This window comes from Hemiscyllium ocellatum, chromosome 5 (genome assembly GCF_020745735.1).
Source record: "Hemiscyllium ocellatum isolate sHemOce1 chromosome 5, sHemOce1.pat.X.cur, whole genome shotgun sequence".
Lineage (NCBI taxonomy): Eukaryota > Metazoa > Chordata > Chondrichthyes > Orectolobiformes > Hemiscylliidae > Hemiscyllium > Hemiscyllium ocellatum.
Window position 1 is genome coordinate 42,284,051 of NC_083405.1, and position 15,523 is coordinate 42,299,573.

At 38.0% G+C, this 15,523-nt stretch overlaps 1 protein-coding gene across 1 annotated transcript in view; it reads right to left on the reverse strand.

Annotated features, from left to right (window-relative positions):
* LOC132815933 (ATP-dependent translocase ABCB1-like) overlaps positions 1-15,523 on the reverse strand; it is an 80,890-nt gene that overhangs the window by 23,366 nt on the left and 42,001 nt on the right. The window contains 6 exon segments of the mRNA XM_060825305.1: positions 1,777-1,980; positions 5,525-5,608; positions 6,786-6,863; positions 10,262-10,366; positions 12,965-13,111; positions 14,156-14,305. Coding sequence (XP_060681288.1) covers positions 1,777-1,980; positions 5,525-5,608; positions 6,786-6,863; positions 10,262-10,366; positions 12,965-13,111; positions 14,156-14,305 — 768 coding nt within the window.

Here is a 15,523-nt window from a genome sequence, read left to right on the forward strand (position 1 = left end):
TGAGTTTGAGATGGCATGCGTTGGCACTGATGGGGCATGGAGATTGTCTGGGTTAGAAGGAAGTGAGTGTTAAAGGGATTTTGTTTTAATTAAGAGAGTCCATGCCTCAGAAATGCTGTTCATTCACCTCCCACATAGACATGTAAAAGGGTCAGGCTGATTCACTGCAAATCTCTCTTTGTGGGCAGTTGTGAACCATTTGCTCGTCCTTGGAATATTAGTTTCCAAGGAGAGAACAACAAGTATGATCTTGGCTCCTATAAATTATATATTCTCTTCAATATTTGATGAGGTCACAAGCAACACTTTAAGTGAACTGGATCGCATTTAAAAATAATACAGGAAAATAACTTCTGCAACTTTTGCACGTTTACAGGGCCTAAAGAAAAGTCAGGAGGTAATTTCAGCATGTTTGTATCTAAAATAACTTTGCAATGTTTTAATAACGTAAGTTTAAATCTGAGCAAGTATTTGAGCTGTTATGCTCAATGTGATAAATTCTCTGAAAGAGAATCATTTTTCCTCCCTGTGCTTCCAAAAGGGAGTCTATTCCATTATTGAAATTATTACTTAATCAATCATTATGCTGTAAGTATCATGTCATAGCTGGCAAATTTCCCATATGCATTTTAACAGATAAGACTGTCATCAATGTGTGTATGCATAAAATTACTTATGATAAATCCTGTCATTTTGCATGTTCACGTGTATCAATGTGTCCAAGCTGCCAAAGAATGTCAAATATGATGTTAGTTGAAAGAATGATATGCATTGTTTTTTTTAATCAATGAGAGTGCTTTTTAAGTAGCAATGACAACAATAGACACATACGTGTGTCAACATGGCTCCTGAGGTTTGCCCGTGGTGCATATTAGGTGAATTGGCATGGATGGGGGAAGGTATAGTTTGTAGGTTGGGGCAAAGGATTGATATGAGTTAACACTCACTTGGTATGAGACTATAAAGAGCTAGGATGGTGGGTACCGTGGTACATGCTAGTACAGGGCATTATGGGGGTGGGTAGAGTGGACCAGAGTCACTTTGAGGGAATGAGAAGCCATGGGAATGGTCGAGATGTATCCAGTAATAGAGGGTGTATGAGGTAGCATGCAGGATATGCGGGATGGTAGACAGGCATATGGTGGCATAACATTTGTGGGGTTGACTGTAGGAATGAGTGGAAGGGCATAGAGCAGCATAGAAGTGAGTATGAAGTGACATGAGTTAGCACTGATGGAGCATGGAGATTGTCTGGGGACAAGGAAGTGAGTGCTGATACAATTTTTAAAAACAACTGTTATACAGTATCAATGCATAAATACCAGTCCTGTGCATCCAATGTTAGTAGCCTCTGTTTTCATTCTGGGTTCACTCGACCCATCTCCCTCGGAAGCCCACCAATAAAAGCTTGACTTTACGCAGCACTTTCCCAGATTGGATTTGTGGAACTAGAAAATTTCCCACTTCTGTGTTCCTGGGCTGTGAGCGAAATGTTTGGACTTGAGCATTTGTCTGTATATGTGTGGATGCAACTGTTTGTCTACATGTGTGCAAGTCTGTGTGGCTGTGTATGTGTTTGTATGGGTGTGCATGTAGGTGAATTACAATGGATGGGGGTACACATTCATTTCTCCATGCTACGTGTTAGTTTGCCAAAGAGGAAAAAAATGCTGTGCACATAAAAATTAGGTTATATATCCACAGAGTCATTATCGGTCATTCTTCAACATTTAATGTTCAAATCATCTGAAATTGATCATGGTGAGCTGACTTTACCTTTCCAGCTGCTTCAAGCTCTTTCTTATCACGACTTGTGTATCCCGTTAGAGATTTCATTTCAACCACTCCAGCCATAGCAAGGATGGGCACTATTGCTAGTACCAACAAGCTCATCTGCCATCCATATATGAATGATATAATAACAGCAGCTCCCATGCTTGCAATGTTTTGAGCTATTAGTCCTAATCTTGAACCTACAGTCTGAAATGAAAAAAAAATTGATAAACATTCTGTAAGAAGTTTACTTTATTATTATCTCAGACAGTAAGTGGACAGTGCCAAGAAGTGATGTCTATCTTGAACAGTGCCTGATCTTGTACCTCTGTTACTTTAATAACCTTTCCTTTCTTTCAAAATTCCCTTTAGGGTCCTTTAGTTTAGCCATTCCTTTATGTCCTTATTTTAACCTTTTCTACTTGCTGCTAATGCCTTGCTCTCCATTGTGCATTGCAAACTCTCACATCTGTGGAATCTGCCTGCTTTGGATGCTACTCTTTTCCATGAGATGAAAGGAGATTGGGCTCTTTATCAGACAGGTAGTCCAGTCTGCTAGGTTACTGATAGAATCACTACAATGTAGATGCAGGTCATTTGGCCCATCGAGACCACACTGACCCTCTGGAGGGCATTCCACTCACATCCACCCCTGTACCCTATAGCCTTGTTTTTTCCTATGGCTAATCCTCCTCATCTACACATCCCTGGACACCATAGGCAATTTAGCATGGATTCAACTAACCAGCACATCTTTGGAGTGTGGGAGAAAACCAGAGCACCCAGAGGAAACCCACACAGACATGGTGAGAATGTACAAATTCCACACAGAGAGTTGCCCAATGCTAGAATCTAAATGGGGTCCCTGGTCTGAGGCAGCAGTGCTAACCACTGAGCCACTCTGCCACCCTGATAGGTTAGCAAGATTGAAAATTCTCCCCCTGACCCATTACAAGTCCTCCAAACATCACTATCGATTTAACTGTGGGATGAATTTATCTAGGGGTTCTCATGCTCCTGTAACATGGAAGTTTAATGAAAATTTTGTTTACGTAACTATGGCAGCAGAGAGGAGCGATCCCTCAAGAATTTGTCCCTAGGTGACTTCCCTTAACAGAGGAATGGAATTTGGAAGGCTGCTCTCTTATCTCCAATAAATGGCCCTGGTAAAGGATTGAAAGCATTTTTAAATTTAAAACCAGGAAACAGGGCATAATTTATTGAAATCTAAAGAAATAAACTAATTCAAGCAGATGATTCTGGATTAGTGGTGCTGGAAGAGCACAGCAGTTCAGGCAGCATCCGAGGAGCAGGAAAATCGATGTTTTGGGCAAAAGCCCTTCATCAGGAATACAGCCTGTATTCCTGATGAAGGGCTTTTGCCCGAAATGTAGATTTTCCTGCTCCTCGGATGCTGCCTTAACTGCTGTGCTTTTCCAGCACCACTAATCCAGAATCTGGTTTCCAGCATCTGCAGTCATTGTTTTTATCAAGCAGATGATTGCCAAGGAAGGCTGTGGAGGCCAAGTCATTGACAGATAGAGATATATAGTTACTTGATTAGTCAGGGAATTAAAGGTTATGAGGAGAATGAGGTTGAGAAATATATCAGCCATGACTGAATAGTGGAGTAGATTCAATGGGCCGAATGGCCAAATTCTGCTCTTTTATCTTATAGTCTTATGATCCATTCTTTCTGTGGCATTGGAAAGGCAGTGCAGAGCTGACCAAATAGGCACAGATTGTATGCCTGGAGAGAGAGAGGTCAATTTGGAGAATTGCTCCAGTGCTTGTTGGTATATCTGATCCAAGCCAAAGCCACTGCTAGTGTCGAGGTGGAGTCTCTCTATCATGGAATTTTTCACTTTGCAGAGAGAGAGAGGAGTATTTCTTCTTCTTCTTCTTCTTCTTCTTCTTCTTCTTCTTCTTCTGCATTAGTTCTGTTACCCACACGGAGTAGTGTCTGTATTTTACCACCATTTCCACAGATATTGCTAGTTAGGCAAGGCATGACCTGCTGAAATGGAATCCTGCTAAAGAAAACCTTTAAGTGGGAAGCAATCTGAAAATGGGTTCTGAAGATTTCAAGGGAGACAACCTCAGCTATTTCCCGCAGCTGCTTCTTTCGTTGAGGGATTCAGGCACGGGAAGGTTGGCAAGTGGAGTATGGGGATTTAGTAAGATCCAATTTATTTAGATGCAAACATGGAGCTGAATTTCATTTTCTCTCACCGCACCATCCAGAAGTTAAACAAAAATGTCACTCATGCACTTTGGTAGGGTGACTCCAAAAGATCAGTGGAGTTTGTCTGATCCTGAGGAAAGTATCAGTGATGGTATTCGAATGTTTGCCCTTAGCTCCCAGGAAACTTCAACAGCTGCACTTGCACTCATTGCCAGAAAGATTCACAGCCCCACTGTCTGTAGAGAGGCAAAGCCAAGGACATGGGGGTCCTACTGAATTTTTCCACTTGCTGCCATTCGGCTGACATGTCAAATTGAGGTACGCTTTTGCATTCAGGTGAGAGAGCCAGCAGTGGGAGGTTACTCTCACAGATCTCCAAGATGGTCATGGATACTGCAGGATGGGGGAATGTAGAAAATGGGGGGTGGTATAGAGGTAAGATCAAACACTGGAGTTCAGTGAGTGGGGTGACAGAAACCATCATGGGACTGGGATTGTTGAAGATTGGAATGTGGATTGGGGATAAAGGAGAAGTCAGCTGCCATCACAGCATGGAGAGGAGATTAATGCTAAGATGGATGGGAGTCATAAGGCCATAAGACCATAAGATGTAAAAGCAGAAATTAGGCCATTCAGCCCATTGAGTCTGCTCCACCATTTAATCATGGCTGTTAAACTTCTCAACCACTTTTCCCTGCTTTCTTCCCGTAACCCTTGATTCCCTTGATACTCAAGAACCTGTCTATCTCAGTCTTAAATATACTCAATGGCTTGGCCTCCACAGCCTTCTGTGGCAATGAATTCCATATTTCACCATTTTCTGGCTGAAGAAGTTTCTCCTTATCTCCATTCTAAAAGGTCTTCCCTTAACTCTAGCGCTATGTCTTTGGGTCCGAGTCTTTTCTACCAATGGAAACATCTTCCCAACATCTATTCTGTCCAGTCCATTCAGTTCTCTGTATGATTCAATTAGACCACCCCTCATCCTTCTAAGCTCCATTGAGTGTAAATCCAAAGTCCTCAAACATTCCTCACATGTTAAGTTGTTCATTCCAGGGACCATTCTTGTGAACCTCCTCTGAACAAGCTCCAGGGCCAGTACATCCTTCCTGAGATATGGGGCTCAAAACTGCACACAATACTCCAAATGTGGTCTGATCAGAACCTTATAGGGCCTTAGAAGTACTTCTCTGCTTTTATATTCAAAGTACATCCCTGCTTTTGTATTCAATGCCTTTATAGATTCTGAGAATAGAGTTCTCTCTCCCCAGACAGAAGGAGAGAGAAAGATCATGATCAGCAGAGGGGAGGTCAAAGCTGCCTTGTGGGATCTAGGATCATATCTTTTGCTCATTTTTGCCCATAGAACAAATGTAATTTCGTGTAATGCAAACTCTTTATTGAAGTTACATAATTATACCTAAAAACGTAGTTCTTAATCCATTTAACCATACAATACATCCATGACCTGTCAGATAACATTTTTTTAAAGTCAGTGATTTCAATAGCTAACAATGTATGATAAATACAGAACTTTGGAATGTGTACAAAAAACAGGTTACGCACTGTTTGGACTTGTGATGCCTCTGTTGCCAGTCTTGTGGTTAGGGCACCAGTGCTATTTTTCTTATCATCAAACCAAGCAATCTCCTAGAGACAGAATGAAGCAGAAACTATGAATGGAATGGAGAACCAAAGTGAAATATGACTAGCACTGACAATTTATAGATTGCTGCATATTTTGACAGTTTTGACTTTTGACAATATGCAATATATTGTGTCTGTGCATGCGTGTATGCGTGCGTGTGTGTGTTTGTGTGTAATTCAGTGAAATTTAGTTCATACTACTTTGCATCTTATAGCTGTAACATGAATTTAAATGGAGCATTTAATGTATTAGAAAATTCCCAAGGTGTTCCTCAGGAAGATTGTCAATGTATGAAACCAATTCACACAGAGAGATAATAGGATAAAGTAACCAAAAACTTGGCAGAAGAGTGGCATCTTAAACAAAGAGAGAATGAAGACTGTCAAATACCTGTCCGGTAATCTCAATTAATACATGGCAGATATCTTGATAAAATACATTCATGAGCTGTATTATATGAAACTTGGAACAGAAGTCCTCAATTCCTATAGTGGGCTCTTAAAACAAATTTTCATGACATGTAATCACTTCAAACTATTGATGTAAATGGATGTTTATAAAGTGCCACAGAAAATACAATTTAAAAAGACTCAGAAAATAAAGGGAGAAAGTTAAGTCAAAAAAGATTTATCATTAATGACAAATAGTCACAGAAATATTCTCCTTCAGTTCTGCTCGCCAACATAACAACTTATATTTGTACTGTGCCTTTAATACTTTAAAGTACGTGATGATACAAACCCAAATAAGGTGAAATTAGGGCAATTGGCCAAAAGATAATGGATGGTGCGACAGGTTCGACATATAAATGGAATATTATAGTTTAGAGGTCACCAAAAGTTTTCAGCAGCAGCTAAATGGAGGCAGAGGCAGAATCAGTCAAGCTGCTGACATAAATTGGCAATGTAAGCGATGGTGAGATAAATTGTCAGAAGCTCATCTGGGGGTCAATATGACATTAGCTTTTCAAACAGATTGTTGTAGACTCAGACACTTACTCAGCCGTGGCATGAAATTGGTAGCCAGGGAATTCTCTCTTCATGAGTTGGCACTAAGGACACATTGATTAATGAGAAAACATTTCTCAGCCTATTCCTCTTGAAACAATATAAATCAACCACATTTTAGATCTAAAAAGAGTTCATGAACATCACATCATGTTGCATCACAATTACAAACCTGACGTAACATTGCCTTGAAGGCCATAGACCGCAGTTTCTGAGTGAGGGTTTCCCCAGACTTTCCAAACATAAAGCCCTGAAAAATAACAAAGCAAACTTCATATGATAATTCTTAGATCATTATCCCATTACCAGAACATTTCAAAAAGCCAAAAGTAAACTTTTAAAATCTTTACATTGTTAACAGATTGGGATAACCTAAGCTGTCATGTTCATTAACCTTTTCAAAAATGGCATTGTATTTTCATTTATCTGTCAGTGCCATTGTTCATTGACCATGTAAAACAAAACTTAGTGTTAAGCCCTGTGAGGGCCTGAGTTTCCAATTTGGAAACAGGGAAGTCTCTATAATTTCTGCACCATACAGTACCTCATACATTTGAACCTACTATCTATATATGGATAATATTGTACCATTATTTTTCCACCACTTTAGGCTGTCCTTTCCATTAGACTTGTAGCCCAAACAGTATTTGTACATTGCATTTACTTATTGCTTTTTAGCCCATACGTAGTCTGTTCTCTGATGGTCAGTTTGTATCCAAATGAAAATAAAACAATTCTTTTCTGGTAGTGCTTAATACTGAGGTACTGTCTCCAATTTTCACTCTTGATTTATCTTTCACATTCTGGTGAAATCAACTTGTGCAGCTGTTTGTTCGCATACAACTGACCATGAAATAGCAAGGGAAGAAAGCACTTTGTGCATTTTTTATTAAGTCCCCTAACAGTAGTTGTAATGTAGAGCACAGTATAAATCAGGAAATTAGAGGTTCATATCGTAAAGGTAATATGGTATATATGGAAAGTATTAATATTCATACAGACTGGGCAAAATAAATTTGTAATGGAGGAGGAAATATAGAATGTATCTAAGATAGTTTTCTGTTTCAGTAGTTTGAAGCACCAGTTATGAATAGGTTATTGGTTTTAGTGTTGTACAATGGGAAAGGGTTAATTAATAACCTTGTAACGAAGGGATCTCTAGGAAAGAGTGACCATTGTATGTTGGAAAATTGGAATGAATTGAAAGTTAGTTAATTGTCCAAAACAAGGGTTTTACCACTAAACAAAGCAAAGTGATGTAGCTATGAGGAAAGAGTGAACTAAAGTTGATTGGAAAACAACATTAAAAGATATATGCCCAGATTTTATAGTTGCCAAATGGCCATTTTGCAGCATAGAGGGGAGTTTTGCATTGGGGACTCTACCGCGTCCCTGATATTATAAACCTGAAGAGAATTTCCTGGGAAAATGAAGATTCCATTGGCACCTTACCATGCTACCCACTTGCATCCTAACCTCACATTTACCTTACCTACCTACCCTTTCACAGGATCTGTAAAAGTGTCTGCTTCTGGCACTGGCTATTTAAGATACAGAATACAGCAATAAACTACTGTGCAAAGGGGGCATGGCCTGCTTTACCCCTACGATCCTGCACAGACCTGTCAGAGTTACGACATGTTCCACATTTCTGAAGGAGCCCTAATCGGAACCTCCTATCAGAAACGCGAAGGAGTCGAGTGGCAATCTGAGTGTGACTACCATATCTTGGAAAACCCAACTGATCGTGACAAACAATGGGCTTGCATTTAAAGGATTAAGACATAATTTACAACAAATATATATTCATTTTAAGGGAAAAACACGACACAAAAGATATTCAGATGTGACAAAACTAAGGAATTAATAGCTTTAGATCAAAGGAAAAGGCTTCTAGTGTTCATAAAAAGATTTCTGAAGATTGGGTGGATTTTGGAATTCAGTCGTGGTAATCCAAAAATTGGTAAGGCAAGAGAAAATAGGAAATGGAGACAGAGTAACACAAGACCTGAGATCAGAAAATAAACTCTGCTATTGAATTATCAACAAAGAGACATTAAATTAGTGCATTGCATCTGTCTTCACAATAGAAAACATACAACAAATTCTGGAAAAAAGTGGGAACCAAATGTTTAGCAAGAAAGATGAATTTAAAGAAATCAGTATAATGATAAAGAAATGATACTTCATAAACTAAAGAGCCAAATGACAACAAACATTAACTCACTGAAACTGGCAAGCATGTTTGTGCGTACAACTCAAAGAAACTTATCAGAAAAATAATCATTTTGATCAGACTACCATGGCTATGACTGAGTAGGTTGATTTCAAAGAACTAAAAACAATTTCAAAAGATAACAGAATTGTTGACAGTCTGACAAAAAATAGTGGCTCGCACTATTGCACCTAGAATTTCAGATCTTAGCTGATACTAAATCATTTGAAGAAAAATGGCTCAATGATAGAATTAAAGTAACATTGATGGGAATACAGTATATGATTGTCATTGCCAATCATTGGCATTGGCAGTCCAGTAAAGCTGCCTGTGGACAAACTATATTTCATTTTTGTGTATTTATTTTCTTCTGAGGCAGTATATCATGATCAAGGATGACTTTGTCCCATTCCAATATTTCCGAGATAACTGGTTCATCAATTGTGCAATTTGCAGCCTCTGCTGGCGGTATTGGAAAGGTTAGTTCGATGAGGTTTGAATGCACCCCTGACAACTCAATTTGCCTCCACAGTTACCCAATAAATGTTCAGTGCCTTTCAATTTTGATAGCTCATAAATTGGCAGCTATGCTCACCTATTCAGGGATACTCTGAGGTCTTCCCAAATTATTTCAGCTGTCTTCCTAGGTGTCTCCTACCACAACCAAGTTCCAAATAGAGCAATGGGGCTAGGCATAATATATATAACCTAGTCAAGCTGGTTTTCAGAGATTAGTATTCCAATTCTGAATAATATACAAGTTGGGTTTAGTAATAAAATGCTACTGTTGGCCCGCCTTTTTTGTCACTTGTCCAACACTTTTTCTGCTGCTAGTTGTGCAAGATGCTGAAGCATACAGAAACATGGCAATCACTATTGCCTGATAAATTATGACCTTAGTCTTGAGTTTGAGGTACTAGCTCTTAAATAATCAGAATGTAGGAAAAGAAACTAGCTCCCCCCACAGAAATGTAAATTATGTGCATGATAAACTACTGACTTAAAGATGCTATTAAATATTTTTAAAGGCACACTAAAGTGCCTATGGCTGTCTTTATATCCAGAACCTAATTCATGTGCTGAGTGTGAAAACTTTAAATAAATCATTTTCACATTTTTACTATCCTAAATGTTTAAAATCCACAGGGACATTTTTGTATTTCCATTTTGCTGTTCTAATTTTATTTTAGCTCATTTCTAATATTATTTCTCTTCTGTTTGATTTGGATGTTATTGTTTGTCCAGCATAATATTTAGAAAACTGTATTCAATAACGTTTTTCCAATATTTTGAATGGCAATGAGCCATCTTAAGTCTCCAGGTTATATTTTAAGACAACGATAATTTTTTTATTTGTTGCAGTCACTTTGAAAATACAATGCAATTACATTGAGACATTATTGATTGTATTACTTGTAGCATAAGATACTTACTTGTAAGAAATATGTAACAAAGGAAATTAAACCAATAATAAAGAACAAAAGCGAATAAAGATCAGCTTGTTGCCTGATCACTGCTGTATCGGTTTCAGTAAAGATCTGGAGGAAGAAATAAAATGGATTAACTGTGAAAGATTAAACAGTACTTTAGTTAAGAGATACATAACAACAGGAGGAAACATTTTGAGGTGTTTTGGCTGTGATCTAGAAGAAGCAGATCACAATTGCTATCATTGTCCTATTGTCCTATCGTCCTAGTTGCTCATTGTCCTCATGTTGAGGGAATTATATCTTACTGTGAAATTTTAATTTTGAAATTTTTATGCCAATAGCTCTGTAGTAATGAAATTTGGTAACTCTAATTTAAATGAAATAAATGTCTCTTCTCACCCTTATCCTAGGCTTCCCCACATCCCCTCTCCAGCCCCAACTCGAACTCTGTGAAATAACTAAGAACCTGGTTACCAATGAGGAGATGCACTACAGCAATGGTAAACAAGCCTAAGTGAATGGACAGTCAATTTTTCACCTACCCCAATCATCTTTGCATGAAATTTTCAGAGTTACATTTCAACCATTTCCTAATCTCTCTACTGTTGCTTTTACTTGGTCTGAATTTTAGAAAAATAAAATATTTTCCAAGTCAGTGTGAACTAAAAACTAGTGCAGTGAAAAATTAGCTTCTCATTTGCTTTAAATCTGTTTTGCATTGCTAATGTGAAACATTTTCTCTCCTTTGTGCCATAACGTCCTTTTTCACTTCCTAACAACATACAATTAGAGGAGAGGACATTCTTAACCTCTCGCCATAAGGCCTGAGCAAGGTAGGGATGGGATGGGGTTAATTTTATATCCCAATGCTAGCAACACCGATAGCAGGTTAAAAAGATGGAGTAGATACACAGCCAATTATATGGGCTGATAGTCACTTAACATAAACATGGTGGGAAGTGGGAAAGCAGTGTGAGAAAAGGGGAGTTACAGCTGCTGAACTTGCAAGAAGGAGTTGCAAGAAGAGGCTACAACATAGTTGAGTATACTCTCAAATAATATTCTGACACCATCTGCTTCAAACCAAATGAGGTCAGGAACAGAATTACCAAGCTACTGTCTACTCAAAAAAAAAAGAAGATACCAATCCGTATAAAAGTGTTATGACACTAACTAATGAAAATACTGGACAATTCCAATTGGAGAATGAAACCTGGTTTGAGAGATCCTCAGAGTGATGTTTTGCAGTTGGTTACTGTGGTGGTCAGTCGGGAAAAAAAACTCACATGAGGCTGCCGAAGCTCTTTGATACCAATACATTTGTTTATTACATCTATAAAGTTAGAAAAAAACCTTAACACAAACAGCAAAACAAGTTTTAACCTGTTTCCAAATTTGATCCTTTTATAGAAATTCAAGCCAAAAGCAATTTCACTCCTATCTCGAAGATTTGTTTCTATTTACCTGACTCCTCTCAGTTTTTTATTCTTAGATTGTGAGACAATTTTACAACTGCTTTCTTAGTTTGCTAATGTGAACACTTCACAATTCTGAAGGCCTAAACTTTTTCACTTCTAACAATTTGAAGATTTCTATACAAACTCTCCTTCCTTGCAAGCTTCACAAATTAAAACTCTTTGGTGATAGTGACTAGTTTCCCTGAACTAAACTAAACTTGTTTCTGATCTTAACTCCTAATTCTTCTGTTCAGAAACTTTCCAACTTATATTCTGAAGACAAAATCAAACTTACAGCCTTAATGTGTTTTCATTCTTTGTCACAAACTCAACATTTGTCCATTAGCCCTACATGGATTCCAGTCAGGGACTTTATTGCATATAGTCATAGAGCATGAAAATAGACCCTTTGGCCCAAGGAGTCCATTCCTACCATAATCCCAAACTTGCCTGCACTTAGCATGTATCCCTCCAAACATTTCTTATTTGTGTACTTATCTAAATGTTTTTAAATGCTGTAACTGTACCCGCATTCATCACTACTGCTGGAAGTTCATTCCACAAGTAAATCATTGTCTGTGTTAAAATAAAATGCCCTTATGTCTTTTTAAAATCTTTCTCCTCTCACCTTAAAAACATGCCCTCTAGTCTTAAAATCCCCCATCCTAAGGAAGAGACACCTGCCATCCACCTTATTTTACACCCCTCATGATTTAATAAACCTCTATAAGATCACCCCTGAACCTCGAACGGACCAGTGAAAAGTCCCAGTTTATCCAGCCGCTCCTTATGATTCAAATCCTCCATTCCCAGCAACACCCTGGTAAATTGTGTCCAAACACTCTCCAGCTTGATAATATCCTACCTAAAACAGGGTGATTTGAATTGAGCACAGTTCAAAGGAGGTCTCACTAATGTCCTGTGCAACTGCAACATAATGTCCCAACTCTGATACTTAAAGGGCTGAGCAATGAAGGCATTGCATGCCATATATCACATATGCAGTCACATACTTTCTTGGAGTTGATGAACTTAAGTCATTTTTCCAAATTAATTTCTGCCTTGTTTTTGTTAAAAATAAAATACTTCCATTGAATTGACCTACATCATCTACCTACCCAAATCCATATCCCAAATTACAATATGTATAGATCATACACTTTTTAAGCCATAACACAAATTAATGGCAGCAAACTATTATATGCACAGTGTAATAAAAATAAATGTTGAAAAGGTGTTGCATGCTTACACTAATAATCTTTGCAAATATAATGCAAAAGGCAGGATGAGTTGCTCCATTGATACTCGCACCTATGACTCCCAGAAATATGTATGGCCACTCTGATTTGTTCAATTTGAAAAGTTTTAGAAATGAAACACTTCGGAGTTTTTCTTCCTATTTCAAAAAGATAAGCATCAGACAAAGCTATGTTATTTGTTACATGCATATCAATAGATATTTCAGTCAGATATATATGCCACTGAGCATTTTGGTGAAGACAAGGTGGTCTAAAAAAAAGTCACTACATGCTATCTTAAAATGGAATATAAAATTCCAACCATCAGAAAAATCAGAGCTTTGAGCAATCTGAGGTAGTTCCATCCAGCTGGATGACACTTTCGGAGGTGAATTGTATGGTTAATTATATCAATCATTCATTACCAATCACACATGAGGGTCCTAGCCAAGCCAATTGCCTCATTAAACCATAAAACATCTTGGAAAATGTGCAGTTTTTTTCTGAATATCTGTTTTTTATAGAGTTTAATGCTTTGCAACTGAGATTTTCTTGACACTTCAGAACTCTCAACTAACTAGTCATGATCGTCTTTAAAGTGAAGAAGCATTGAGTGAGTTGAAGTTTGGAATTGAGGTGGTGGCATAGCAACACAAAGGTCACACTTCCAAATATCAAAAATGGTCAAGGGAGATTTGACAATTTGATATCTGAGCCGGGCAGACTCGTAATACTTCAGAAAACTACAGGATCACTAAGCTGAACAGAAAAACTAAGAGAACTGCAAATGATGGAAATCAATAAGCTGGTCTGGCTCGCTATGAATCAAATTGCCAGGGGACACCCTGACCCTGGAGGAGTATGCTGGCCAATCAGTAGGATGCCCTGCTCTGATGAGTTACATGGTATTTGCTGGTTAAACACCAGTAAATGTGCTGGTCTCTGCCAACCTGCACCAAAGCTGGATAATCTCAGATGCATGGACTAATGCTCAGGCAGAAATCCACAGCACAGGTTTTGTCATAATTTACTTTCTTAAATTAGAAGATTTCTGCAAATGTCAGACACATGACTGATTAAAAATTCCTTCTGGTGTGAATTGGTTAATTGGTTAGTTGATAGTAATCTGTGATAAAACAATTGTAATTGCTTTACTTGTAAAACTAGGAGTAAATTTAAGATTGAGATTCCATTACCTCTGCCTTATTTTCTTCCACTTCAGTTTCAGTCTCATTACCACTTCTGGTGCTTGATTTGTTGGATAGGGTACGCTTGCAGAGAAGATTTTCAGATTCATCTTGCTCTTCCCCATTTTCTCTTCTCTTGTGTTCCTCCTCTGTGCTTTTAAATGACTGTAGATATATTAAACAATGAATGGTTTATTGCAATTAATTTCAAAATACCCTTACCACCTGACAGATTATGTGGAGTATCTTTTCTGCATGGAGATCATTCAAACAGTAACTTCAATACAATTTCATTTTCACATGAGAATGAACCAAGTGTGAATCATTATTAATTACTGGGCTGGTTTGATACTGTAATGGTTAGAAGTACCAAATACGTCTTTTCACTTCATAGAAGGTGAGATTGATCTTGACTTCTGAATGTCAGAAATCCAGAGTTTGCCAGTCTGTCATTCAAATCATTTAGCTCTTCGGTCCACTAGTCTGATTACTCAGTGTAAATGTGATGCTTTCTACAGACCCATCCAGTTAGTTACCTATATATCATTCTTTAATTTGTGAGTTCCTGCACGTTATTAACAAGTATTGATTATCAGTTAACAATACAACTGCCATTTCAGTAATACACTTACATGTAAACATATCAATTAGGACCGGGGGGTGGATCATTTGGCCTCGTTAGCTTGTTCCACGATTTAACAAAATCATGGCCGAATTGATTGTAACTTTATTCCCACCTATGCCTAACAATCTTTCACTCCCTTACTTACCAAAATTCTATCTATCTGTACCTTCAAACCAGTCAAAAATTTTGCTTCCATCATTCCTTGAGGAAGAGTTCCAAACACTCATGATACTCTGAGAGGGAAAAAAAATCTCCTCAGCTCCATCTTAAATGAGCAGCTCTTTATGTTTTAATGATGACTTGTAGTTCTAGATTCTCCCGCAAGATGAAACATCTTTCCCACATCCGCATAGTCATGATCACTGAGGAATTTTATATGTTCCAAACAAATTGACTCTTACTCTTCTGAATTGCAGCAGATACAAGCCTAGCCTGTCAGCCAGTCCTCATTAGACAACTCACCCATTCCAACTATTAGTCTAGTAAACCTTCTCTGAACTGCTTGCAATGCATTTACACCCTGCCTTAAATAAGAAGGCCAATGCTGACACAGAAACAGATGTACAATATATCAGAGCTCTGTAAACTCTCACCGGTTAAATAAAATGAATCAAGTTTATTTTTTTATGCCAGAATTGACAATTTTACATTTTCTCACCTTATACATCATATACCAGATTCTTGCCCACTCTCTTAACCTTTCTATATCCCTTTGTAACATCCTCATATCCTTTTCACAACTCATTAAATCTTGCCGA